The sequence below is a fragment of the Rattus norvegicus genome, chromosome 9 (genome assembly GCF_036323735.1).
Source record: "Rattus norvegicus strain BN/NHsdMcwi chromosome 9, GRCr8, whole genome shotgun sequence".
Taxonomy (NCBI): domain Eukaryota; kingdom Metazoa; phylum Chordata; class Mammalia; order Rodentia; family Muridae; genus Rattus; species Rattus norvegicus.
Window position 1 is genome coordinate 81,375,854 of NC_086027.1, and position 26,846 is coordinate 81,402,699.

Sequence of the window (26,846 nt, forward strand, 5' to 3'; positions counted from 1 at the left end):
AGGCCCCGCCCAGGCCCGCCTTCGCGGCGGGCGAGGCCTCCTCCCAGAGCTGGACCGCTCCTGGCGGCCGCCTGCAGTCTTCTGCATCCTCAGCCTCCTTCCTGGGTCCCAGTGAACGTGTGGGTGAGACTCCTCGTTCGATATTTTCCTATTTATTTTTAAATTTCGGTGACATTGGGGGAAACGACAGAGGAATGAAAAGAGAGAGAATGAGAAAGAACAAAATGGGAAGGACATTTTCTGTTCTGAAAATCCAATTCTTGGGGCCATAGCTCCCATCGTTAATTAAGATTAAATCTCCAGAGCATCTGTGTAGAGAAAGGCTGCAGGTCTGGGCCCTCGCTATGCTGTTCTGCAACAGACATCTGGCTGTCTGGGCTTCAGCTGCTGTGTGCGGATGGCTGGGAAGTGGGAAAGGCTTAGGTAGCTGAAGAGAAGACAGCCAGGTCCCTTCATCTTCAGGGAGGGAGTGAAGGAAGGAGGGTGTGGGGCAGAAGAGGGCCTACAGTTGCAGTTATCCACAGAGCCTAAATAATGAATGATTAAACAAAATGAATTTAGGCCCAGCCTCACCTCATACTTGGTGCCCCACCCAGAAATGAAAGAAAGAAGCACCTTTCCCTAGATTTGAGATCTGATCCGTTTCATCTGGGTTATACAGCAGGAAAAAAAAAAAAAAGATGAATCGTTCCGTAGTTCTTACAAGATTTACCTCTTGGTTTATGTTTTTGGAACCTGCCTTCTAATTCATCCCTTCAGCAAGAAACTTGTCAGCTCTGAGTTGGTTCCAAGGAACAATTTATTGCACACATTCTGTTTGTTTTTAATTAGTTATTATTATTATTATTATTATTATTATTATTATTGATTTTTTTGAGGCAAGCTCTCTCTCTCTCTAGCCCTGGCTGTCCTGGAACTCACGATGTAGATCAGGTTGGCCTGGGACTTAGAAATCCACCTGCCTCTGTCTGCTGAGTGCTGGGATTAAAGGTGTGGGATACCATGCCCTGCCTTTCTGTGTGTTCATTTAAAAATTAAAATTACGTGTGTGTGTGTGTGTGTGTGTGTGTGTGTGTGTGTGTGTGAAGATGAATTGCAGGAGTCAGTTCTCTTCTTGTACCATACGGGTGCTGAGGACGGAACCCAGGTCATCAAGTTGTCTAAATGTGCCAGGGTGCTCTGTTTTCCCTTTCCAGGTGTTAAGCCAAGAAATGCCATTCGTGTCTGTTTTGGGAGGTGGGGGTTGGAGCCACTACTTAAAATTCACAAAGCAAATGGAAAGTGGAGTTAGACACTGGGTCTTTCCCACCAGCCAGACTGCAGTGCTGGGAGCATCTCATCTTCTAGTCCCTCCACCTCCCTGCCCTCCTCTGACCTCTTTTTAGGAGCACTTCCCTCTCCAATCCCAACCAACATGCAGAAAGGAAGAACTAAAGCTCTCTGCTATCTTTGGGTAGCTAGCTGATCAGGAGCTCAGGTAGCCTTCCGTTTAGGTCAGTTATGTGCTCGTGAACACATTGAAAAATGGCACCACTATAACCTCTAAAGATAAATTTTGTGTGTGTGGTATATTTGTGTGTGTGTGTGTGTGTGTGTGTGTGTGTGTGTGTGTGTGTTCCTGTTGAAGCCAGAGGAGATTGTTGGACGCCCTTCTCTGTCATTGTCAACCTTGTAATCCCTTGAGACAGGGTCTCTCACTGAACCAGGAGTTCGGCCCCCTGTTGACTCCAAGGGAGTCACCGCAATCCTCCTGTCTGGAGTACAAGCTAAGGCTCGGGGATCTGACTTAGGTCTTCCTCCTTGCACAGAAATTAGTACCCATTCCTGCTGAACCATCTCCACAGTCCCCTAAAAATAATTGTAAATATCGATGTTGAAGAATTGTTTCAGAAAAATACAGTTCCCAGCTATCTGATCCCAAGGACAAAGTGACATAGGTTGTTTGTTCATCTGCCATGCTGGAGATCCAACCACGGAGTTTGCATTAGCATTCCTTTATAGAGCTAAACCTCCATCTCCCTCAGATATGCTCTCTAACAGCGAATGAGAGAGCACAAGAGAGAGAGAGCGAGAGAGCGAGAGATAGAGACAGAGAGAGCAAGAGTGAGAGCAAGAGAGAGAAAGACAGAGTGAGAGAGTGAACAAGAGAGAGAAAGACAGAGTATGAGAGAATGAGAGAGCGAGAGAGCAAGCAAGAAAGAGCAAGAGAGAGTAAAAGGGAGAGGGAGAGAGAGAGCGAGAGAGCGAGAGCAAGAGAGAAAGCGAGGCAGAGAGAGCGAGAGTGAGAGAGAGCAAGAGCAAGAGAGAGGAGAGCAAGAAAGAGCAAGAGAGAGAGAGTGAGTGAGAGTGAGTGAGAGAGAGCGAGAGAGACAGAGAGAGAGAGTGAGAGAGGCTGAGTGTGGTCACTGGACAGACTGAGGCAGGAACTCTAGTGAGGACTGACTGGGATGGGAGGCACATCTGTCAGCTGCAGGGGACTCTGCCACAGAGCAGTCAGTTCTTTCTCTCAGTCCTGGTAAACCTGTGGTTGGGGAGTGTGGGATCTCTCCAAGGGCTCCTTGGTTTAAAATAAAGAGACATGTTCTCTTTGTCTCTGCCTCTGCCTCCTGGGTTTTAAGATCTGCTAGCCCCTAAAAATCACCACACCTGGCAATTTCACCCGTAAGTCGTTTGTTTTCAGATTTGAATTCTGGCCCCTTCATGAGCCATGCCTCACTCTAGATCACCACTATGTTGCTTTGGTGACTTCTTGGGCCAACTCCAGCTCTAATCTCTGTATTCTGCACCGCTGCTTCCTTTGTCCTGGTGAAGAGAGCTTGCTGTCACCAGGATCCATCCACACCCCCTGTGCTGTCACAGCCCATTAGCAGTGGCTTCCTTTCCCCTCTGAGATGTTCTTGCTGCTCACCCAGCTCCCTGACCCTCCCCCTCCCCACCTTCCTGGTTAACTCGCCCCACCCCCACCCCCTTGCAAACCAGCTGCTGCCTCAGAGTGACACACAACATGCAGACTCTCAGAATCTCTGCATAGCAGGAATACCAACCAGTGAGGCTTCTAACTGCGGTCGTGCCTCCAAGCCAGAGCCCTCTAAGACAGCTCACATAGGAGTGTTCAGTCAGTATGGAGCGCAGAGAGTTCTTGTGCACCAGGTGCTGCTCTAGGCATTGGGAATACAGCTCAGTCGTGGGGACGCTTGGGTTTCTCTGTCTTTGTTCAGTCTTGTGTTGTAGCACAGGAATGGGTGGGTGGAAGTACTTACCACAATAGGTAGGACGGTAACCAAATAAAGGGTCCAATCTTCAGCTCTTACAGTAGGAGCGTACGAGGTCTTTATGAACAACCGCCCCTGCCACCAGGAACTGTTTTCTTTGCAGGCAGATGGTGCAGAATCAGTCTCAGTGTTGTTTGTATGTTTCCTCTTTACTAGGGACCGAACCAATGGCCTTCGTATGTGTATGAGACAAAAAGGCCTATGTATATGGAGCAAGCACTCACCCACCGAGCTCTATTTCCAGCCCTCTTAATTTCTTACCTTGAGAAAGGACTTCCTTAGTTGCCCAGGGTGCCCTTGACTGCACTCTGTAGCTCAGTCAAGCACTGAACTTGCAATTCTCCTGCTTTAACCTCCAGAGTAGCTGATAGCGCAGGCCCGGGCCACCAGCCTGGCCCACTGAGTTCTTTCATTTGTCCACCCCCAAATCCAGTGAATGGGACAGATTGCTGGAGAAGGGAAAAGCTTTCATCTGGAAAAGCAGCAAACGAAGAAGGTGGTGGGGAGGTGCCACTCTTCAAAGGTTCGTATAGGGAACCTATAGGCCCCAAGGCTTGTATAGGAAAAGGAAGACGGAACAGGTGGCCAATAGCATTGAGGTGATGGGCTGAGCTAGATGGGATTTTCTTTTCTCTTCTGCGGCAGTAACCTTGAGTTAACATGTGCTTTCATTTTCCAGGCTGTGTGCTGTCACGCTTTTGGTGAGTCAACTATCTTTCTGCAAGTTAAATATTTAACCTTAGGGGCTCCAGAGTTAAGAGCACTTCCTGATCTCCAACAGGTTCTCAGCATGCATACTGGGAAGCCTGTAACTCCAGCCCTGTGGGATCTTGACTGCTCACCTTTGGGCTTTCATAAGAACCTAAAATTGTGCACATGTTCATCCTCACACATACATATGCACACACATGACAATAAAATCTTTTTCAAGGACTGGAGAGATGGCTCAGTGGCTAAGAGCACTGACTGCTCTTCCAGAGGTCCTGAGTTCAATTCCCAGCAACCACATGGTGGCTCACAACCACCTGTAATAGGATCTGATGCTCTCTTCTGGTGTGTCTGAAGACAGCTACAGTGTACTCATATAAATATAATAAATCTTTAAAAAATAGTTTAAAAAATGTAATGTTGTGTGTATGTGTACATGTGAATATGTGTGCATGTGTATGGAGGCAGGAGGACAGTATAGGGTGTCATTCGTTGGGAGCCATCGACCTTGGTTTTTTGACACAAGGACTGTCTTGGCCTGTGGCTTATTGAGCAAACTAAGTTGGCTAGTCAGGAATCCCCAAATCGGGCTATCTCTATCTCCCCACTGTTGGGATTATAACAGCATGTGTTCCATGACCTCTGGCTTCCTGGGGCTTGTGCTCACAACCTCAAGCTTGCGTGGCAATCATTTCACTGACTGAAGCTAGCTCTCTATTCTACTGCTTAATGGTTTGTTTGTTTGTTTGTTTTTGAGGCTAGATTTCACTAGGTAGCAGACCAAGAACTCCCACTATAGACCAGGCTGATCTCAGACTCACAGAGCTCCGCCTGCCTCTGTTTCTCAAGTGCTGGGATTAAAGGTGTGCACCACTGTGGCTGCCTGCCTGCCTGCCAGCCAGCCAAGAAACTTTATAAACTTTACTTAAAGTTACTGATTTGTAAAGTTTACATGTTGTCTCAGCTGGTTTTTCCCAGGAATGACTAACTCTTCCAGTTAGGCATTAAGATGCAGGCTGGAAAAAGTTGACCATGAGAAGCAGCACTCTCAACGTTAGGTTGCTTCAGGGGTACCATTTACACCACCTCAGCGGGAGACTAATATCATTCAGCTGCATGGTCTTCCAAGTTAGTAATTGCTTTTCAAAAGAATATTACTCATACTCATTATGTATGAGAGCTTTGCCTGCATGCATATTTGAGCACTGTGTTCATGCTTGGTATACCCTTGAGGTCAAAAGAGAACACTGGGTCCTCTGGACTGGAATGTAGAACAGTTGTTAAGCTACCACATGGGCGCCAGGTACTGCACTTGGGTCCTTTGCAAGAACAGCAAGTGCTCTTAAGCAATGAACTATCTCTTCATCCCTCCTCCAAATCAGTAGATCTGTAAAAGTAGCGGCATGTGAAGGGCCAACAAAGATGGCTCACCGGGTAGGGGTGTCCTCTGACAAGCCCAAAGACCTAAATTTGATCTTTGGGACCCCCATGGTGGAAGGAGAGAACCAACCCCCAAAAGCTCTCTTCTGCCACTTTATGTGTTCCGTGGCCCACAAATGTGCCCTCACTGCAATATACGTAGTAAAAAAATAAACACAAGTGAGTGAATAACAGAAATACAAAGGAAAAGGCAAGGAAAGAGAAGGTTTACTGTAGATAAAAGGGAGAGTGTAGCCAGAGTGGGTATGACCCTGAGCTGAGCTAGTGGGGTGAGATGGGAAGGGAAGAGGGGGGGAGGGAAAAGGACAAGAAAAAGAGGGGAGCCAGTTGCAGGAGCCAGGAGGCTAGGCTGCTGTATCTTTGGGTACAAAGAGAGTGAGTAACCAAAATGGTTGCCTTATATAAACTACTGGGCTGGAAAGTTCATGGAAGAGGGCAGGTATACTAGCCATAGGGGACTGTAACAGGAAAGGTCTGGGGGACTACAGGGAGAACCTAGTAGCAGGATTCACTTTGATATGTTAAATAGGCACCTGGCCATTTGTCCTGGGTTTGGAACCTCACAAAAAGCAACTGAAGTTGTAGAATGTGTCAAATTTTACTCTAGTTACAAGAGGACAGAGAGAAGCAAACTGTGTCCTGATTGTGCTCACTGCCCCTTCACAGCAACCAGCTGGAGGCAGGGAGGTTTTGCGTTTGCTCTACCACAATTCCAGTCACCTAATACAGGCCTGAGCTCAGTTCCTTCTACCTTAGAGGAGACTCTGCAAGAATGGCTGGTAACTTTTGATGGTAAAACCATAAACACTTTGTTTCCTTGTTGATGGCATACCTTACAGTGGTCAGTTATAATGAGCAGATTTTGGCCAGCCCAGACCGGTGATGTGTGATCCTTGAGTGACAGACACTCAGATCGGGGTGGGGTAGGGTGGGGGAGTGGGAAGGGCAGTAAGTCAGACGCAGGGCACATTCCACCGTGTAGTGGCAGACTTTGGAAAGACAGCCCTCCATACTTGTACAGTTGTAGCCACAGCAAATCAGCTGCAACATGAGAAAGAGGCAAAAGACCACGCCTAGGATTTTTCAACAGCACCTGATTGGAAACTTCTTGTCCACCAACAGTGTGGCATGTGGCCAGTCCACAGTTTGTTTGGTTAGTTGTCTGCACAGTCATTTATTTAAAATTGGGCCAATCACCTAAATTTAAACCAGAAACTTTCCCATGAAACTTTATACAACTCATGCCAAACAGACCAGCCTTTTTTAAAGGCATTGGTTGGACAGTGTACTTGGTGGCTGCAAGGGAAAGTCACAGTAACTTCCTAGTTGATGAGACTCAAGCCCTCGTCTTTCTAATCACCCCTGCTACTTACACATCCAGCTCTACTGTCAAGGTTTGGTGCCATTGCCTTTATTAACTCTTTCCAGTCAAACCTCAACCCTACTCACTAGTTACCCTGCAGTGCACATGAAAGCACAGGCCTCTAGGTTCCCTGGTTTCTGCATCTACTAAAGCTGTAATTTAAGCTGAATTATCTGAGTAGAAGAATGTGCTGGATTAGTTGGGAGCAGAGAGGTAGTGTGAACAGACTGTAGGGAAATAACACGACATTGAACCGTCCACGATGATGCAGAGAGGCAGTTCTACAGGTTTGGCATGGAGGTAGACCAGTAATCCCATTGGTTACATGGGATCTGCCTGGCCCTCCAAAGATGCTGTAGGCTTACTCATTTTAAGGGTTTGAACTTTGAAGATTTTTAGTGATATATAAGTAACTTCTATTTAATAAAACATCATTGTTGACCCTCTTATTGCAAGCATCAAGTCCTATTCCTATTATATGTACTGGGCTACACTGAGCTCCTCAATGGATTTCTTTTCTTTCTTTCTTTCTTTCTTTCTTTCTTTCTTTCTTTCTTTCTTTCTTTCTTTCTTTTTCTTTTCTTTCTCTCTCTTTTTTTAAACTTGTTATTTCATACCTATGGTTGTTTCACTTGCGTGTCTGTCTGTGCATAACATATCTTCCAAGAGTATGTGGAAGCAGAGGAGTGTGTCACATTCCCTGAAACTGCTGTTACAGATAGTTGTGAGCTGCCACATGGGTGCTAGGAATTGAACCCTCGTCTTCTTGAAGGGCTATTGGTGCTTTTAATTGCTGAGCCATCTCTTCAGACCTCTAGGGGATTTCTGATAGAACTTTAGCCAGTATTCATGGAATAGTTCTTTGTATTGGATAGTTGAGTTTCAGAATTTCTGGGCTTCCCAGAAGAATCAAAATGACTTAAGTTATCCATTATCAGGGATCATGTCGTTTTGTGTTCTGAGTCCAGAATGCTCCTTAAACTTTGTGTATATACCAGTGATACAGCAGAGGGATTGAGATATAAATTGCTTTGGAATTTTGAATTTCTATCTGCCTATATTCAGAAAACCAAAATTGTGGATTAATACAAGACTCCCCTCCCCACATAATTTCAGTCTGAACAAAAAGAATATATGGTCCTATACTTAAACTCTTTCTGCGTCCTTCTTCTGCTGTCACTAAGGGGCTGCTTTTATCTGAATGGACTATGGAAGGACCATGTCCCAACTCCTAAAAGAGAAATAGAGGGAAAGACAGTAAAACTGCATACTCACATCCATGTATCCAGACACTAATTGCTGGGGGGCTAGCCCTGGCATTAGTCTTCTTTCTCGTTGGTTCTTCTTGAGGCAGCAGAGGGGGAAGAGCGTCAGTGGAGGGAAGACTTTGTCTTACGAGATACTTAGGGTTGCTGTATAATAATAAGTTTACTTATCTACATCTAAGTTACTGTGTTACTGTAGCTGATTTACTTATCTATGTCTAAGTCACTATGCTCTGCTACTGTAACTGACCAGCCTTCTGTGTTCCTCTGAGGCCAGAAACTGCAGTCTCTGGCATTTAGCACCTCATTCTAAAACAGCAGGAGATAAAGTAGAGGATTAATTGCTTTTCCCTATGCTTCTTGCTTGTCAATCTAAGAGAAAGTTTGGAGCAATAAACTTCTATTGAACCAAGAGAAGCGAATAGCGCTTGCAGAAGGAAAAACTTTTACATAGGCAAATATGCATAAACTTATATAATTTCATATACAGATTCATTTATACATTTCTACTCAAACCAGTTGGGCCTAACTTACATGCATCCTCACAATTACATTCTTATAAACACACATGCATACATTCTCACAATTACATATTACACACACATCCATACTTACATATTCATATAGGGCAAAAACCAAGCACGAGGGCAGAAAGAACTCACTCATTCTGGATGAAAGATGAGCTCCAATCTTTATTGCATAGAGAAAGAAATAGCTTCTACCCTTTTAATGCTAAATGAATTAAACCCAAGTTTGTGAGAGAAAAGGCTTGCTCCTTTTAATAAGACTAAGCCTACCTTAGTCTTGCTATTAAGAAAGGACCTGTTCTATCACATGGTAGGGAAAAACCTGCCTGTTCCTTCTGCTCTCTGCAGCTTCATCTTTTTTCCTCTTTTTCTCCGTATTCTGCACATTGCTCTCTTGTAGTCTCTAAGTTATTCCACTCTGCATTTCTTCTCAGCCCAGATCTTTTTAGCTCAGTTCTCCTTAGCTCAATTCAGTTCAGTTTTCCTTCATTCAGTCCTGGCTCTTCAGCTCAGTCCCCTCCAGCTCAGTCCAGTCCCTTCTCTTTGTCCTCTGCACTTAAACATCTTTTCAGATCACGTTACAAAGTTCACCACAGTTTATAAAAAAAATCAAATCATAAATTGAAATAGAAGTTTACAACAGAGAATGTTTACATGCATATCCATCAGGAGTAATTATTTGGCCATCCATCACCTGTCACAGCTCCACAGGTTCACTAAAGGTTTTTTTTTTTTTTTTTTTGTTTTTAGAAAGAAGGAAAGAGAGAGAGAGAGAGAGAGAGAGAGAGAGAGAGAGAGAGAGAGAAAGATTTTTTAAAAGATTTATTTATTATATATAAGTACACTGTAGCTGTCTTCAGATATACCAGAAGAAGGCATCAGATCTCTTTACAGATGGTTGTGAGCCACCATGTGGTTGCTGAGAATTGAACTCATAACCTCTGGAAGAGCAGTCAGTGCTCTTAATCACTGAGCCATCTCTCCAGCCCCACTAAAGGTTTAAAACCATAACTAAGTTATTAGTGAAGTTTTGTGTAAATAAACCCAGTCAATATTTTATCCTCTGTCCTACCACCTATAATAAATCATTAGTTCCCCTTTTATGACCTTTGGTTAATTGTTTTACAACCTCTTGGAATGTGCTCTGAGTAGGAGAAAGTCTAAGAGCAATTAACTGGTGACACTTGGGAGACTGGCAGAGTTCTCACTGCAGTTTTGACTATCAGAAAAAGACTTAATAGCAGTCCCACTATAAAGGAGTTTAATAATCACTGACATAATTTTAGGAATTCTTATAGGATCATCATTAAGACTAAGAAGTCATCTATTTATCTATATAGCATCACTATAAGACAGTACATCTTCATAGATCTGCAGAGATCTGCTTCAAAGGGGTGGGCTATTACTCAATGATTGTTAATATAACAACAGGAAAAGCATTTTAATAGCAGGAATCTTTCCTAAATGAATCCCTTACAACCTTGCTTAATAAGGGTGAACCAGTCACAGATTATATAATAATCCGAGACTGGCCATCTCAGGATGATCACCTGCTAATTATTAGCTTGTCCTTGTATGGCTTCCGACAACTAATCATTTGATTGATCATGCCTAGCTGCAAGGGATGCTGTGAAATTCTATCTCCCCCAACCCCTCAAGATAGGGTTTCTCTGTGGAACTCAGATTGTCCTGGAACTTACTCTGTAGACCAGGTTGGACTCAAACTCAGAGATTCACCTGCCTCTGCTTCCTGAGTGCTGGGATTAAAGGTGTGCACCACCACTACCTGATGGGAAAGGTCATCTTTAATTAATTAATTAATCAATTAATTTTAATTATGTGTATGTCCGTGCATCTGTCTGTGGGTATATGCACATGAGTGTCAGTGCTGGACGAAGTCAAAGATTTCAGATCAGCTGGAGCTATCCAATGTGGGTACTGAGAAACAAACTTGGATCCTCTGCAAGAGCAATATGTGCTGTTAACCCCAGAGCCATCTTTCCAGCCTAGGATTGCTCTCTTTACCAGAGACATCATGTGACCCCCTGAAACCTGCATTATTAGAAAGGAGAAAATAGGACTCATTCACATTGGCCTGTAACTACAGCTCTGGAGGGATCCAACACCTCTAGCCTTTGCAGGTACCTGCGCTCATGTGTACAGTACTCCTTCCTAATACATACAATTAAAAATAATAGAAACAGAAGTAATACAGGAAGACAATAAATATAGGAGGAGGGTCTACCAAGTGTGGAATGGCTAGCACACAAAGGAACACATCAGCATCTTTCTTCTATTTCTCTTTAGTCTCAGCCTCAAAATAGGCTAGTGGTTAACCACGGCCCTTTAAAGCTTTTTCTTAAACATCGCTTTGTTGATCTCCCCTGTGACTACACCTCTCACAGAGCTTATGGTCACCTATGGAGGAAAGGCAACAAAGAGATGAAAGAACATTTGTTAATAATTAAATACTTAGTTACAAGTGCCGATAAGTTTTACACAGGGAAATTATCTTAAAGACTAAGAATCATGAAAGGGAAGGGGTCCATTTTTGGTTGTGGGAAAAGAAGGCCTTGGAAGAGGGGACATTTGAACTTAGGACTTAAGAGATGATCACGTGATGGAGTAGGGTAGTACAACATATCATCCAACGTAGGCTGCATTTAAATATGTCAAGGTGGAAAGGATTTGGTGCTCTTGAGAATACAGTCAGCCAGAATGGTTGCAGACAGTAGTTGTAAGGGAGGTGATACAGCACAGGAGAGTGATGTTACGAGGCCTCGGGCCACATGGAAGGTCTGGATTTCATTTTATAGTAATGGGTTTTAGGCAAAAAACAAAACAAAACAAAACAAAAAAAAAAAACCCCAACTCCCCTCCAAAAAAAAAAAAAAAACCCAAAAGACAAAACCCCATGATTTTATTCAGCTTTTTCAAAGGTCTTTGTTTCTTTGTGAATACAAAGTCTCACTAAATAACCCAGGCTGGCCTCAAACTCATGATTCCCCTGCCTCGGCCTCCTGAACTCTGGAGTTTCAGATGTATGTTACCATGCCTGGCTCCAAAAATCTCTTTTAATGATGAGTTGAAGGACTGACTAAGGCATCAATGACTAGAAGCCAATGGCTTAGAACCATTTTTCTCTAAGCATGAGTCCTAGAGCATCTTTTGATCCCCTGGATGACCAAGAGTCCAGTTTGAGGTTAATGTTCTATGGGGCGATGCTGGTTACCAGACTCTGACCTGGTAATAGAGATAGAGGATGGGCAAGCATGATCCAGAAAGGAGAACAAAGTTGTGCTTCGTCTCTTGATCCTACTAATTAAAGTTTTGGGAACCTGGCAGATTTGTTTTCCTCTTGTAGAATCCAAAAGACAAGAGAGAGATTCAGAATGTGTTTCTCACACCGAACACCGCAGCATTTTTTTTTCCAGAGGTGGGGACCGAACCCAGGGCCTTGCGCTCACTAGGCAAGCGCTCTACCACTGAGCTAAATCCCCAACCCCAAAGTTTTATTTATTTTATGTATACGAGTACACTGTATCTTTCTTCAGACACACCAGATCCCATAACAGATGGTTGTGAGCCATCATGTGGTTGCTGGGATTTGAACTCAGGACCCCTGGAAGAGCAGTCAGTGCTCTTAATCTCTCCAGCCCCACACCACAGCATTTTATGTGTACAAAAGTCAGAAGGAGAATTAGACTGTCTTCTTTTTAACACTTCTTTCCATCATCCAGAGTACTTATGTATTCGTTACTCAAAAACACTCATCATTTATTTCTCCTCTGACCTAAGAAGTCAACAGGTATATACTGACTATCTGTTATGTGTCCAGTCCACCAGTGGCAGAGAAGAATACGGCAATTCCTGACCTCTGCAAGTTTACAGTCTACTTGGAGGGACGAGGGAGAGCTCACAATGCCACTCACAATCCGTGACATGAAATACTGCATAACTAAGAACTAAGGCTATAAACAGAAGGCAATACTGGGGTTAAAGGTGCATGACCATGCCTGGCTTTTACATGGGTGCTGGGGATTTGAGCTCAGTTCCTCTTGCTAGCAAAGCAGGAGCTCTTACCCACTGAACCATCTCTCCAGCCCCTGGCATGCACTTTTGTTGTTGCTGTTACTTGTAATGACACTTTATTTGGTGTTGGGGAGTCCTTACAGAACTTGTTGCACCCCTCCTCCCTTCAACTCATACAAACTGACTAGCAGAAAAGTGTTTACCTAGGAAGAAAATGCAGATGCTATCCGGGAGGTGGAGCTGAGTTCAACTAGATTCTTCGTTGTTGTTGTTGTTGTTGTTGTTGTGTTTTGTTTTCAAGACAAGGTCTTACTATGTAGTTCTGGCTCTCCTGGACCTTACAATGTTTGCAAGGCTGGCCTTGAACTCAGAGATTGCTTGACTCTGCTTCCTGAGTGTTGGGATTAGAGGAGTAATGTGGCTGTCCAGCTGGTTTGAACTAGTCTCTTAAAGAATGATGGAGACAGGTTGACACCTCTGTCTCCTGCGCAGGATATGTGTCGGCCCGGAGATCTCCGTAATAATCCTCGCCTTTGCTTATTAAAAAAAAAGAATGATGGAGACAAAGCCTGGAGAAATCCTCCATCCAGTGTGGGGATTTCCCACCCATGATCACTGTAACCAACCACAGTGTCACTGTAACCCCCTCATATCCCTATAGAAGACTTGAGCCAAGTGAAGGAGGAAATTGGAATAGAGTGTCCTCTGTTTTCCTCAGGGCTCACCTTGAATAAACTGACTGCTACTAATTTCTGTCTACGCTGGGTTTTTAACACAGCAGTGAGCAAACTGATCTTAGATCTGGCAACACCGGGAGTCCACCTGTGGTTGAGTAAGCTTTGCCTGTTCCTCTGCAGGAATGGCAACACACCCAAGTCTGATGGAAAGTTCCTCAGGAACAGGCTGCCTGCTTGTCTATGAGGGCTGATGCCACTTTTTGACAGAACAGGCTGTCAGACAGTGGGCGTGAGTCTGAGATTACTCTAGTGTCTGTGACAGAGCCTCCCACAGCAAGTCTGAGGCTGTAGTTGGAGAAAACGCTAGGCTGCTTCTAGGACGAGGATGCTGGGCTATTTCTGTGTCTCTGACATATTTGTGCTCGGTTTGTATTACGCATTGCGTTGCCTCGTCTGGTACCATGTTCAGTGCGGTTATTTGTGTGTGATTTTTAATATATTTATTATTTTTTGAACTTCATGTATACAGTGTATTTAGATAATATTTAAGCTCTGTTCTGTCCCATAACTCCTCCCAGATCCACTCCCAGGACCCCATCCCATGTACTTTTAACAAAATCAATTTTAAATTTGAGAGGAGGCAAATGGCCTTCTTGTATATTACTAATAAGCATACTATAAATTAGCTTAAGAACCACAGTGGTAGCTTCTGTTAGTATGGAAGTTTCTAAACTACCAAAAAATTTTTCATTTTCAAATGTCTTATTATTGAGAAGAGCTGGACTCTGTGTGTGACCCTGCCTCCCCAGGGCCCCCAAGGCTGTATGCTCCCAGTGACATTTAGCTCTCTGCTAATTCTGTTCCTAATTCTCCACTCCCCCCATCCCCATACGTCCTTCTCATTCTTTCTGAGTATTTCTATGGTTCCAATGGTGCACACACCCTTCAGCCTCTATGTATTCTCACTTCTTTAGTCTCTCCTCCCTTCGTTTGCTTTGAATGGTCTCAGTGTCTAGTGACACAGCAGAGGTGGGCTGTGGATGTGGATGAGCGAACACAAGCAGAGCTTAGAATGCTGTTCAGTCTGAGCAAAGCCCATGTTTAAAAATGGTGTGTCTTTGATATTACCACGTGACAGGGAGGACTTGGGGTCACATTTCATCAAATACAACACACACAGCTGTTGGTGGTGGCTTTTTGTTTCACTTCTATTTCTGTATTTCCAAACTTTGGTTGCATTCATTTTCCAGGGAATGAAAATTTTGACCTTCCAAGCATTAGATAATTGTCCTTTGCCCTTTCACCTTATCCCGTAGTTGATTTTCTTTTGTGATTCCGCAGTGGATAAGCAGATTGTGGAGTCTTGCCTTTGTGTCCTAAGTCCTTAATCATCCGCCTGAACTAAGCCCAGTGCTTATAGATAGCATTCTTAGAGGTGAGGCTTAGAGGAAGAAATTCTATAGCCCTTTATTACCTGATCATGCCTGATTGCCCTCAATAAACAGCATGAACCCACAGGTTCTCATCTTTTACAGAGGGCACTGTGTTTAGAGGGAGTTATTTGCACTTGCATAATAACCTTGTATTTTAAGAAAAAAGGCACCGAAGTGGAGAGATGGCTCAGTGGTTAAGAGCGCCGACTGCTCTTCCAGAGGTCCTGAGTTCAGTTCCCAGAAACCACATGGCAACTCACAAGTGTCTGTAACTCTAGCCCTACGGGATTCAATGCCCTCTTCTGGCTTCCATGGGTATTGCATGGGGTTGGGGACTTAGCTCAGTGGTAGAGCACTTGCCTAGCAAGCGCAAGGCCCTGGGTTTGGTCCCCAGCTCCGAAGGAAAAAAGAAAAGAAAAGAAAAAAGGCACCGAACCAAAACAATAGAAGAAGAATATGATCAAAATTCATGGTTTGAACATTATTTTAAATAAAAATAACTTGTATTAATATTGCTCCTTGGTTTAGAGAGTGTTCTATTGCTGTGAAGAGACACCATAACCAAGACAACTCTGATGAAGGGAAGCATTTAACTGGGGCTGCCTTATAATTCAGAGGTTTAGTTCATTGTCCTCATGGTGGGGAGCACAGTGGCAGACATGGTGCTAGAGAGGTAGCTGAGAGTTCTACATCAGAATCAGCAGGCAGCAGGAAGGAGGAGCAACTGGACCTCTCTTGAGCATCTGAACCCTCAAAACCTACCCCCAGTGACACAGTTCCTTCAACAAGGCCATACCTCCTAATTCTGGTCAAGTATCACCGCTCCCTAATAATCAAGCATTCAAATATATAAGCCTATGGGAGGCATTTTTATTTAAATAACCACACTCCTGCAAAAAAAATTTAAGGAACCTTGATGGAGTTTTTAATTTTGAATGAGATAAACAAAGTTAAGAACACTGAGAAGTTAAAAACATTTATGCTTAAGTGTAACCGATCCCCTAAGTTGTTGGGCTGTGAATTCATTGGGCTAAGGAGCCCACCGATTATCTCCAGGAAGAGTCAAAGCAGACGGACTCCCCAATGAGCTCAGTCAGGACTCCTCACCAAAACGGCTCAGCACTGAGGGACCTACATGGAGTGGCTGGGAAGATGTGGTCCTCCTGAAGGGTAAGGATTCCAAGTTCCCTCCTTAAAAATGTATATAGGTATGCAGCCCTATTCCCTAAGTGTCTGTTTAATACAAAACTGCTTCCCACTATCCACGTCCTTCAGTAAAACGGACACCCAAGAAGCTGTAGGACCGTGATACAGGCGATCACTTTATACCTCCCTAAAGGGCACAGATAACAGCATGGAAGGCAGGCTGGAGAGATGGCTCAGTGGTTAAGAGCACTGGCTGCTCTTCCAGAGGTCCTGAGTTCAATTCCCAGCAACCATATGGTGGCTCACAACCATCTGTAAAGAGATCCGATGCCCTCTTCTGGTGTATCTGAAGACAGCTACAGTGTACTTATATATAATAAATGAATAAATTAAAAAAAAACAAAAAAACAGCATGGAAGGCTTTGCTATGACCCTGTGCTTTCCTGACTAGAGTGTCTGCTGTCCTCTGCATCTCCCTTGCCTGTCTTCTGGGCACTAGGAATTTCAAGCTAAGATAGGGAATGAGCGTTCAAGTAAATTAAATGCTCAGAGCTTCAGAGCTGAAATGGAGTGTCTTTTGTGTCCCACCTTTTTTAGGTGTGCCAAGATGTTCTTAGGGAGGGTGCAGGGGGAAGGTGAGTTACAAAACTCCTCATCTCTTGCTGTCTCTTCTGGGTTAGAGAGATGGCTCAGCAGTTAAGAGCACTGGCTGCTCTGTTCTCCCAGAGGTCCTGAGTTCAATTCCCAGCAACCACAGAGTGGTTTACAACCCTCTGTAATGGGATCCAGTGCTCTCTTCTGGTATGCATACAGACCAAACATTCATTTATAAAATACATTAATAAATTCCTTAAAAAAAAACAAGCAAATGCTCTTCCTTATTTGCCCTGCCTCATTTTAGGTGTGATGGCTGAAAACTCCACTAGGTGGCGCTGCTATAGGCAAAGAGATGGAAGACCGTTTGTAGGAACAGCAAGATCCGAACAGATTCAATGATGTTAAAGAATGGCTTTAAAAATTACATAGAACATTGCTATTGTGAGGTTGTAAAAAATTGTGTGAGTGTGAGTGTGTGTGTGTGTGTGTGTGTGTGTGTGTGTGTGTGTGTGAGAGAGAGAGAGAGAGTGCTTTAGGGGTGCTGGTTCTCTCCTTCCATAGATGTATTACAAAGATTGTCAGTCTCAGTGGTGCCCTTGCCTGCTGAGCCATCTTCTAGTCCTATTGTGAATTTGTCTAATATTAATTTTTAAAACAGTGAAACAGTGTTTTTGTTTTTTTTGGAAACAATGTTTCTCTATGTAGCCCCTGGCTGTCCTGGAACTGGCTCTGTAGACCAGGTTGGCCTTGAGATGTACCTGCCTCTGCCTCCTGTGTTGGGACCAAAGGCCCATGCTACCACCTCCTGGCTCTGAAACAGCATTTTAAATAATCGTATTTATTTATGTATTTATTTATTGTGTGCACACACACGCATACACACGCACACATGTTCATGACACGGTGAGTGTGTGGAGGTCAGAGAATAACTTTCAGGAGACAGTCCTCTTCTTCCCCCACAGGGGCTGGAACTCAGGTTGTAGGCTTGACAACAAGCTCCCTTACCACGGAACCATCTCACCAGCCCCACATTGTGAGTTACTCTTGAAAGTAGGTGATGGCTGTCAGGAAGACGCATTAAAGTGTGTCTTACTTGTATGTAAGTTTGCCATCTTCCATAATAAAAGGCTTCCCCTTATAAGTGTTTGACACTTACCATAATGACAGTTTTCCCCCTGTGAGTAGCTGGTTAACTAACTATGACAGGTGGGGTGTTGCTAATGTTCACCGTGTAGCAGCAGCAGCAGCAGCAACACAGGATTCCTTGGGATGGCTCAAGCTCAAAAATGGATTGCAGCCTCCTGAGAGGTCATCTGGGTTTACGTCAGAGCTCATCTGTCTTGATTCTCTTGGTGTGCTTTTAAGCCCCAGATAGAGGCTCCTAACTTTCTCCTAGAACAGCAGTTCTCAACATCTGGTCCCCTTTGGGGGTCAAACGGCCCTTTCACAGGGGTCTCATAACAGTTAGCCTGCATATCAGATATTTGCATCACAATTCATAACAATGACAAAATTACAGAAATAGTAACGAAAATAATTTCATGGTTGGGGGGAGGGGTCACCGCAACATGAGGAACTGTGTTAGAAGAGGTCCAGCATTAACAAGATTGAAAACCACTGTCCTAGAAAAGCAATACTAATGCAGGGTTAGTTTGCAGGCAGTAAATAGTGTGCCCACATTTTCTCTAAACGATGCTCTGTCTTTTCTTTTCTTTCTGGCTTAGCTGCGGAACAAAAGAATGTTCTGCAGTGTTGAAAGTGAAAGCAACCCAGATTCCTGAAACTTCCCGAGGGCATTTTGTACCAGGAGTCGGGTTCTTCCATAGCAAGGTAGATGGGGTTAGTGAGGTTTCACTACCCTACTTCCTTTTGGGTATTGTTAGAATGTATTCAGAATGTAGTCAGAAGTCCAAAGTACTGGCCCCTGCCAAGACAGTCTCCACTCATGATGAGAGGAAGATTGGGTTTCACTCTTACCTGCCTGTGGACCTCCTCACTGACGCCCACACTCTGCACCCTTTAACTGGACTAACGAGGTTTTTGTAATACCACGTTTATTCTGTATTTGTTACCGAAAGAGGATTTCTATGGACCCCTCCCTCCTACACTGATTTCCCAATTTATCTCCAGCCTGCCCTATATGGTTCCGGCTGATGCCTTTCTGTTTTTCAGGTCGCAGTCATCCTCGGGGGCGTGTCTGCATAGTCCTTTCTGGGTGGAAGCCGTGTGATGTGTGGTGCTTGAGTTTGCGCAGACAAGCCAGACTCTTCCGTAAATTCAGCTCGTTCTCAGACCTAGGATGGAAGACTCAGCACCGGTGGGAAGCCAGGGTCAGCTCCCAAGCCCCCACCACGGCTCACTGAGGAGGGCGGTGGCTGCTGTCCTGGCCCTGGATGGGGAATCCACATTGGGCCGTAGGAAGAAGAGGAGGAAAGACTCTCGCCCAGAATCCATCATCATCTATCGGTCAGATAATGAGAAGACGGATGAGGAACCTGACGAATCTGAAGCTGGAGATCGGCCTAAGGAAGAAGAGGGGGAGGACTTCCTGGACTACCCTGGAGATGATGGTGAGTCTTTCGGGAGCCCCTGGTTCAAAGACAGGAAGAAAACCAAAGTGGGGTTAGCCCTCCAGCAGATGAGCACCGGCTTTCTGGCTTTTTCTTTCTGATGATGCATACCTTGAGGGGTTGCTGTCTTCACTCATTAAACTGACAATAGTTACTTAGCCTGCAGTGCTGTAGTCCAGACGGGGCGGGATCCCTACCCTTTCACAACTGCTAGTGTTAGAGAAGTGGTGTTATAGGCTAATTAATTAACATATATAAAGAACAACAGTCATTATCTTTCATAATAATTGTGAACAGGCAGCCAGGTGTGGTAGCTTACACCTAAAATCCCAGCACTTGGGAGGCTGAGACAGGAAGATCATGAATTGGATGCCCTCCTTGGGTATACAGTGATACCATGTCTCAACAAAACAAAACAAAACAAAACAAAACAAAACAAAACAAAACAAAAGGTAAAACTGAAAGAAAGGAAGAAAGGAAGGAAGAAATAAAGGAAGAAAGGAAGGAAGAAATAAAGGAAGGAAGGAAGGAAGAAAGAAAGGAAAGAAGAAAGAGACTGTTTTAAGTTTTGAAGTCAAAGAGATACAATATTCCTTCTTCACTTTTGGGAATGTCAAGATTTGTGTGAAATATGATATCATCATTAGGTGGAAATAGATAATACACTCATACTCCTCAGGCACTAGTTAAAGTCACATCCACCACACTGTAGGGACCTGGTCAATATTCATGAAGATACATAGTATGGAAACTGTGTGATACAGAAATTCTTAGGAATTCCACCATGAAATTTCTATCTGTGTCCTCCATTTAAGAATATCAGGGAGTCTGCAGGTTATCTATGTTAAGAACCATCGTGCAGTACTAGGTAGGCCTAGGCATGCAGAAGGACAGATGTTAAGACTCAAGTTCAGAGTCGACAACGTGAGCAGTCTCCCTATGCTCATCGCTGAGCGTTTAATCTGGGAAGACAGTGAACACGATGACCTCAGGTGGTAATAATCATTCCAAAGACAACCCAACCTTCAATAGCAGGGAGATGACCACTGGCAGAGGGTGGCGGGGAGGGTCTATGTACCACAGAAGACCTCTCCAAAGAAGTGGCATTTGAACTTATCCAAGGAACACGATGACCAGGAAAGAAAGATGTGGAGCAGAGGGGGGTTTTGTGTGTGTTTTGTTTTGAAAACAGCAAGGGTCTTGAGGTGAGAACAACATTGGCCTATGGAAGGGGTGTTTCTGTTAGTGTGCAGATAGAACCAAGGGAGGAGGTGAAAGGTTAGCAAGGGAAGCCAGGCTAGAGCTTTGCGCATCTTGAAAGGGCACAGTGGAGGGCTGGGAACTGTCAGAGCCAGTGGAAGTCACGGGGGACTGTCAAGCAAGACAGGCATTGACTTACATATTTTTTAAATTTTTTAATTACATATGTGTGTATAGTATATATATATGTATATATATATAATATTGTGTGTGTGTCTGTCTGTCTGTCTGTCTTAGGGCTTCCATTGCTGTGAAGAGACACCACAACCAAGGCAACTCTATAAAGGACAATATTTAATTGGGCTGGCTTACAGTCCAGAGGTTTAGTCCTTATCTTGTCATGGCAGGAAGCATGGTACCACCCTGGCAGACATGGTGCTAGAGGAGCCAAGTGTTCTACATCTTGATTTGAAAGCAGCCAAGGGCTGGAGAGATGGCTCAGTGGTTAAGAGTACCAACTGCTCTTCCAGAGGTCCTGAGTTCAATTCCCAGCAACCACATGGTGGCTCACAACCATCTGTAATGGGATCTGATGCCCTCTTCTGGTGTGTCTGAAGACAGCTACAGTATACTTATATGTAATAAATAAATATTTAAAAAAAAAAAAAGAAAGCAGCCAAGAGGAAACTGACTTTGGCAGACAGTCAGAGGAGACTGGAATTCCATACTGGGTGGAGCTTAAGCATAGGAGACCTTAAAGCCCACCCCCACAGTGACACACCTACTCCAACAAGGCCACACCTCCTCTAACAAAGCCACACCTACCCCAACAAGGCCACACCTACTCCAACAAGGCCATACTTCCTAATAGTGCCATTCCCGATGGGCCAAGCAGGAGTCTATGGGGCCAAATCTACTCAACTCATCACTCTGTGTGTGTGTGTGTGTGTGTGTGTGTGTGTGTAGAGTGAGTGGATATTTATAGCTTAGACTTAAGATTTAGGTTGTCTTTAGACATGAGATACTGCATTCCCCATCTCAGGGAAACCCAGAGCTTGACATGAGAAGGGAGGGGGAATACACACACACACACACACACACACACATACACACACACACACACACATTTTATGCACAGGTCAATACTCATAAATAATGCCTTCATAACAGGATCCTGAAGTGGTGAAGAGGTTCCAGTCTCTCTATTACAGAGACTATGTCAAAGTTGTGGTCCAGACAAATGTAGAAACAATAGGAAGGACCTGTTTATCTTGCTCACAGTTTTCTCAGGGCCACACATGTGGAGGTGGCGGCCTCTGTGGGAGTAATAGCAGCAGAGATTGCCTTCCAAGGAGATCCATTTTAAGTCTGCTGCTGACTCACTCGCTGTGCTACTCCCACTCAGGCCGGGCCTCAGGATGGCACTGAGATGAACCGTGGATTCTTCAGTTCTTGATGCTTATCTCCTTTGTGTGCTGCAGGTATGTGGAACATGCCTCTGGACAGTCGCTATGTCACACTAACTGGGACCATCACACGAGGGAAGAAAAAGGGTCAGATGGTGGATATCCACGTCACTCTGACAGAGAAGGAGCTGCAGGAGCTGACCAAACCCCAGGAGCTGTCAAGGGAAGCAGCACCCGAGGGAAGAAGGGCCTGTCAGGTGGGGGCAGACCAGGGGCCACATGTGGTCCTCTGGACACTAGTCTGCCTGCCTGTGGTCTTTGTCCTCTCCTTTGTTGTGTCTTTCTACTATGGCACCATTACCTGGTACAACATCTTTCTTGTGTACAATGAAGAAAGGACCTTCTGGCATAAGATTTCCTGCTGCCCGTGCCTCATTCTCTTCTATCCAGTGCTCATCATGGCTATGGCCTCTTCCCTGGGGCTTTATGCTGCCGTGGTCCAGCTCTCATGGTCCTGGGCAGCATGGTGGCGGGCTGCCTGTGACATGGAGAAGGGCTTCTGTGGCTGGCTCTGCAGCAAGCTGGGTCTGGAGGACTGTTCTCCCTACAGCATTGTGGAGCTGCTGGAGTCTGATAATATCTCCAGCAATCTCTCCAACAAGGACCCCATCCCGGAAGTAGAAACCTCTACTGTGTAGACCGCCGGTGACTTCCTTCCCCGGCCCTAGTAGTAGTCTATAGTCCATACTACGGAATCTAGAGTCTTTCCTTAAACTATCTAATACCCTCTATAGTCCTGGAAAATCCAAGTTCACACTGGTGTATCCCACCATCTTCATTATTTCAAGGTGGTGCAAAACAGAAAAGCGACTTGTGCCAAAGCAGTTCATTTGAAATACAAATGCTTCTTGACTCTTTGCCCTAAAATGACTGCTTATGTGGGATATGAATCGTAAATTTCTTCAGGGGCCCAAACGTGTTATTGGTGACTATAACCCAGGGGAGTGTGTGCCTAAATGTGACAGAAAATATAAAGAGGCTCAGAGGTGACAATCTACCAAGAAAATAGATGGGAATGAAGCAAGACATTTAGGGAGCTAGGCTACTAATCTAAAGACTGTGTGCATTACTGTATTTAGATAGAACTGCATATAACTAAAGCCACAAACATCAGAGTGCTAAACAAGAGAGAAACGCACATCATTTTTATACATATGCTGGAGGCAGACCATCCCAAGACTCTATTAAATTTTCTGGAGTTCACAGGATAGCGGAATGTGATCCTCAGTGCTCCTCAATGTTGACTACATCTCTAACTGTCATACCAATGGAGATGGAAAGGAGAGCACACTCAACCTGTTTAAGGAGGCTTTAAAAGTCCACCCCCTCCCGTACTCCCTCTCAATATTTATTGTCTCTCATTGGCCACACTATAGTCACATGACCTCACAATCAAAGGATGCTGGGAAATGTAATCTTTCATCTGGGTAACTATATTCTTAGATGATTACTGGGGTTATGTGAATTTGAGAAAAGGGGAATAGTGGCTGTTGGGTAGTTGAGTACAAATCAACATCTTAGGACAGGTATTTAGATACATCCAGAATTCCAAATTCTAATGCAGCTTTATTTATTTGTTTGTTTACTCATATAATTATTTTGGCCCTAGTCTTATATGGAGAGTTTATACATAGATCTGAGTTACATGCACTATGCTTATGCCTTAGATAGTAGTATCTCATGTACTTGGCAACTTACCTTTTGTCAAGTGGTTTCAGGGTTCTTTGGGAAGACCCATTAGATAGGAGCATAGGTCATACAATCATAGCACAATTCTTCCTGGAAAGGAAGGGGAACAGGGATTAACAATATTTAATCTATAAAGATGGAGAAGAGAGAGAGTACATCTTCCAAATGCTAACCCAGCAGGGATCAGTAGCTCAAAATATAAACCACAGCTAGCCTGTGGTTTCACTAAACCCAGGAGCCTTATTCTCTCAGACCTTTATAACATGAAGCTTCTCTGACAGGGTTAGGAGTAATATAACAGATTAATCTAGATGGAAAGATTTTGGACTGGAGAAATAACAACTTCATTTTTAAGAGTATCCTGATTTAAAAAAAAGTTGAGTCCTAAGAGGTCAGCGAGTTTTGGGGTTTGGGTTCTTAAAAAGAGTGATGATCATTTTTTAAAATTTAATTTAATTTAATTTTTTTTTGGTGTGTGTGTCTCAGAAGGAAGTGCTCTGAAGCACTCAGTGAACCAGAGGGGTTGATCAAGCTCCCCAAAAGCCTGCCAGGGACATTTATTTAATGTATGGTGCTGAACTTCACTTTCAGAGAATTAAAAAAAAAAAAATCCTGTTACTAGTTTGCTCAAAAGGAAAAGAAAATGTATCCAGTATTTTTGAGGACAGCTGTGGTGCTTTCTGGTGCATTTCCAGAGATATGAATAAAATAAATGAAAATAAAGACAATGAACTCTGGTTAGCATTTACTTATTTTATTTTGGGGGCTCTCCAAAATAGCTCTGAATGCCGCCGTTTTCAGGAAACAGGTGGGCCTGTTGAGAGTCACATGGATGAGAGATCTTTAGAAGATTTTTTTTAATCTTGAGTGTATGAGTGTTGCCTACATATATGTAAGGGCATCCATGCACATCTGATTCTGAGGAGGTCAGGAGGGATTAGAGCCCCTGGAACTGGAGTTGCAGGTGGTTGTGAGCATCTCTGCAGGTTCTGGGAACCAAACCCAAGCTCTTGTGCCCTTAATTGCTGAACTGTCTTTCCACATCCTTTTTTTTGGGGGGGGGGTTTCTTTTTTTCGGAGCTGGGGACCGAACCCATGGCCTTGTGCTTCCTAGGCAAGCGCTCTACCACTGAGCTAAATCCCCAACCCCTCCACATCCTTTTTTGAGGCATTCTCCCCCACCCCCCTTGTTAACACAGGGTTTTAGTTTGAAGTATTGAAAAGATTAATGGGCAACATAAAGTTTCTTTCCCTCACCTCACCCTTACTTACTTACTTGAAGCTTTATAAAACAAGGGCTTTAAAAGAAAATATTTGATAAAAGGAGCTAAGTGTGGCATCCCAGCAATCAATCGTGATTGGGATTTTAATGATGTTTCCGAATTGTCCATACAATGCTACAGCTGTCTGCTCTGAGAAGAATGTTCCATTGTTCTAATGCTTGTCCAGTCATCTCTTAAGTAGTGAGGGAGCCCTAGCTGGCCTGAGCATGACAAACATGACAGGCCTTCCCTTTCCCCATTCCCTCTTCCTTGCCAAAACTACTAGATTACATCCCTAAAGCTAGCCACCAACATCTATTTTCTTATTTGGCCACTTCCTCTTCCTGAATCTGACTACCAAAGTCCAACAGAACCCACAGCAGACCAAATTATGGATACCACCAAAGTCCAACTTGGTGAACCAATTAGTTTTATTGGGGCTGCTTACAGGAATATGGGTAAGGGGTTACTTACAGAAGCAGAAATGACAGGAACAGAAATGGAGCTGTATCACTAAAGCCCAACTCAGCATGGGTAACAGCTCACAAGCAGGGAAACCTGGAGTACACTGCCCAGCCTGCAGACAGTTCAACAGGTTGGATAGTGTCCTTTCCAAGTGACTCAGTCAGTAGCTTATTTTCTCTGATCATGACCCTAAGTAGTCTCTATTATTTATTTTTGGGAGTGGGGGCGGGTCTAGTTAATCTGGTCAGTTTCAGGGACTTCCTGAAACTATTTTGAATTGTTTATTTCTGTTTTAAGGAACTTCTTTGCAGGATGGAATGTTTGGATCTCAAAGGAAACTGCTATCTAGCACACTTAAGAGTGATACCAACTTTAAATATTTCAACAATTTAATTTACATTTTGAAGACTTTTTTCCCCTACTTTATTCATCATCCTGAGGGAAGCACGTGGTTTACAAAATTCAGTATGGTAGGTCTTACTTTTTACAACAACTCTTGTTGCAGTTTTGGGGTCATTCAGAGATTCATCAGTATGGCTCAAGTCTTGGTTTTAATAAAGTAGAGGCTTTTTACTAAAAAAGACATTGGTCAGGACCAGCCCAGAGAGAGTTCTCTAGGTAAGGCCCCAGTTATTGTTAGCCAAAGGATTATAAAGGCAAAACCCACAAAGTTATTGTAAGGGAAAGTTTCTGCTTAGGACGCCCAAGACCAAGTTCTCAGTACAAAGGAGATTTACATTTCCCAGAGAGACAGAGGGCAGGGAATGAGAGACAAAGACAGGAGATAGAGGACAAGGGAGAAGAGGAAGGGAACAATGGAGAGGGAGGAGGGCTATTTACGGGGATAAAGGACTGACATGGAGAGAAGACAGCCATGGCACATAGGAAAATGGTGGTTTATAAAGGTCAAAAAGGAAACCCTGTGTTAGAATGAGGTCATATTGATTAGGTGAGCCAAAGGGGGCTTTTGATTGCTGGACTTAAACACTTTAATAGGTGGACCTTGGTAGTCAGCCTCAGGAGGAGGAAGCAGGCAATATGGGAATAGAGGGCTAGCTTTATTCTAATGTAAGGCAGAGGGGATGAGAGAGAAGGGCAAGGCCTGCCAGAGCCATATTTGTCATTCTCAGGCAGGCTAAAATCCCTTCAGAGAGTAGCCATGTACTCTGTTCCATTAACGATGTTTGTTCCTGGGCTATAGTGTACCCTTGATTAGTAGGAACTTTTTCTATTAGAGATTTATTTGTTACATTTAAGTACACTGTAGCTGTCTTCAGACACACCAGAAGAGGGCATCCGATCCCATTATAGATGGTTGGGAGCCACCGTGTGGCTGCTGGGAATTGAACTCAGGACCTCTGGAAGAGCAGTCAGTGCTCTTAACCACTGAGCCATCTCCAGCCCTAATGGAAGTTTTTTGTTAGAGCAAGCAATGCTTTAAATCATGCATTTTCAGGACCCGGGCCTTCTAACTGCCCAGAAGTGGATGGTTCTTGAAACTTCTATGAAGATCATGTAGATGCAAACAAGGATGGCTACTAGAATCTCTTTATTTTTCCTAGGAAACTGACTTGTATTGGAAGTGGGAGTGTGTGTGTGTGTGTGTGTGTGTGTGTGTGTGTGTGTAAAAGAGGGAGTAAAAGAAGCAGAAGGGAGGGAGGGAGAGAAAACAGAGATGGAGAGAGGAGAGAGAAGAGGGAGAGAGGAAGAGAGGAAAAGAGAGACTCTATCCAA

The 26,846-nt window shown here is 44.0% G+C and overlaps 1 protein-coding gene across 2 annotated transcripts; it reads left to right on the forward strand.

Annotated features, from left to right (window-relative positions):
• On the forward strand, nucleotides 1-24,117 carry Tmem169 (transmembrane protein 169). Of its 2 annotated transcripts, NM_001109574.1 has the most exons (4): nucleotides 10-123; nucleotides 10,604-10,730; nucleotides 18,633-19,030; nucleotides 21,712-24,014. In NM_001109574.1, exons 3-4 carry the CDS (start codon nucleotides 18,760-18,762, stop codon nucleotides 22,332-22,334), a joined length of 894 nt encoding a protein of 297 aa, NP_001103044.1. In that variant the 5' UTR covers nucleotides 10-123; nucleotides 10,604-10,730; nucleotides 18,633-18,759; the 3' UTR covers nucleotides 22,335-24,014. The 2 variants fall into 2 exon arrangements, with proteins under 2 accessions (XP_038940151.1, NP_001103044.1); XM_039084223.2 differs by lacking the exon at nucleotides 10,604-10,730 and having other exon boundaries at nucleotides 1-117; nucleotides 21,712-24,117.
• The last annotated feature ends 2,729 nt before the right edge of the window (nucleotides 24,118-26,846 follow it).

What these genes read in the sequence shown, in the direction of transcription:
- Tmem169 (XM_039084223.2), top strand. Translation starts at nt 18,760, where the DNA reads ATGGAAGACTCAGCACCGGTGGGAAGCCAGGGTCAGCTCCCAAGCCCC. An exon ending in GGACTACCCTGGAGATGATG is followed by an intron (nt 19,031 to 21,711) that starts GTGAGTCTTTCG and finishes TGTGTGCTGCAG; the next exon opens with GTATGTGGAACATGCCTCTG.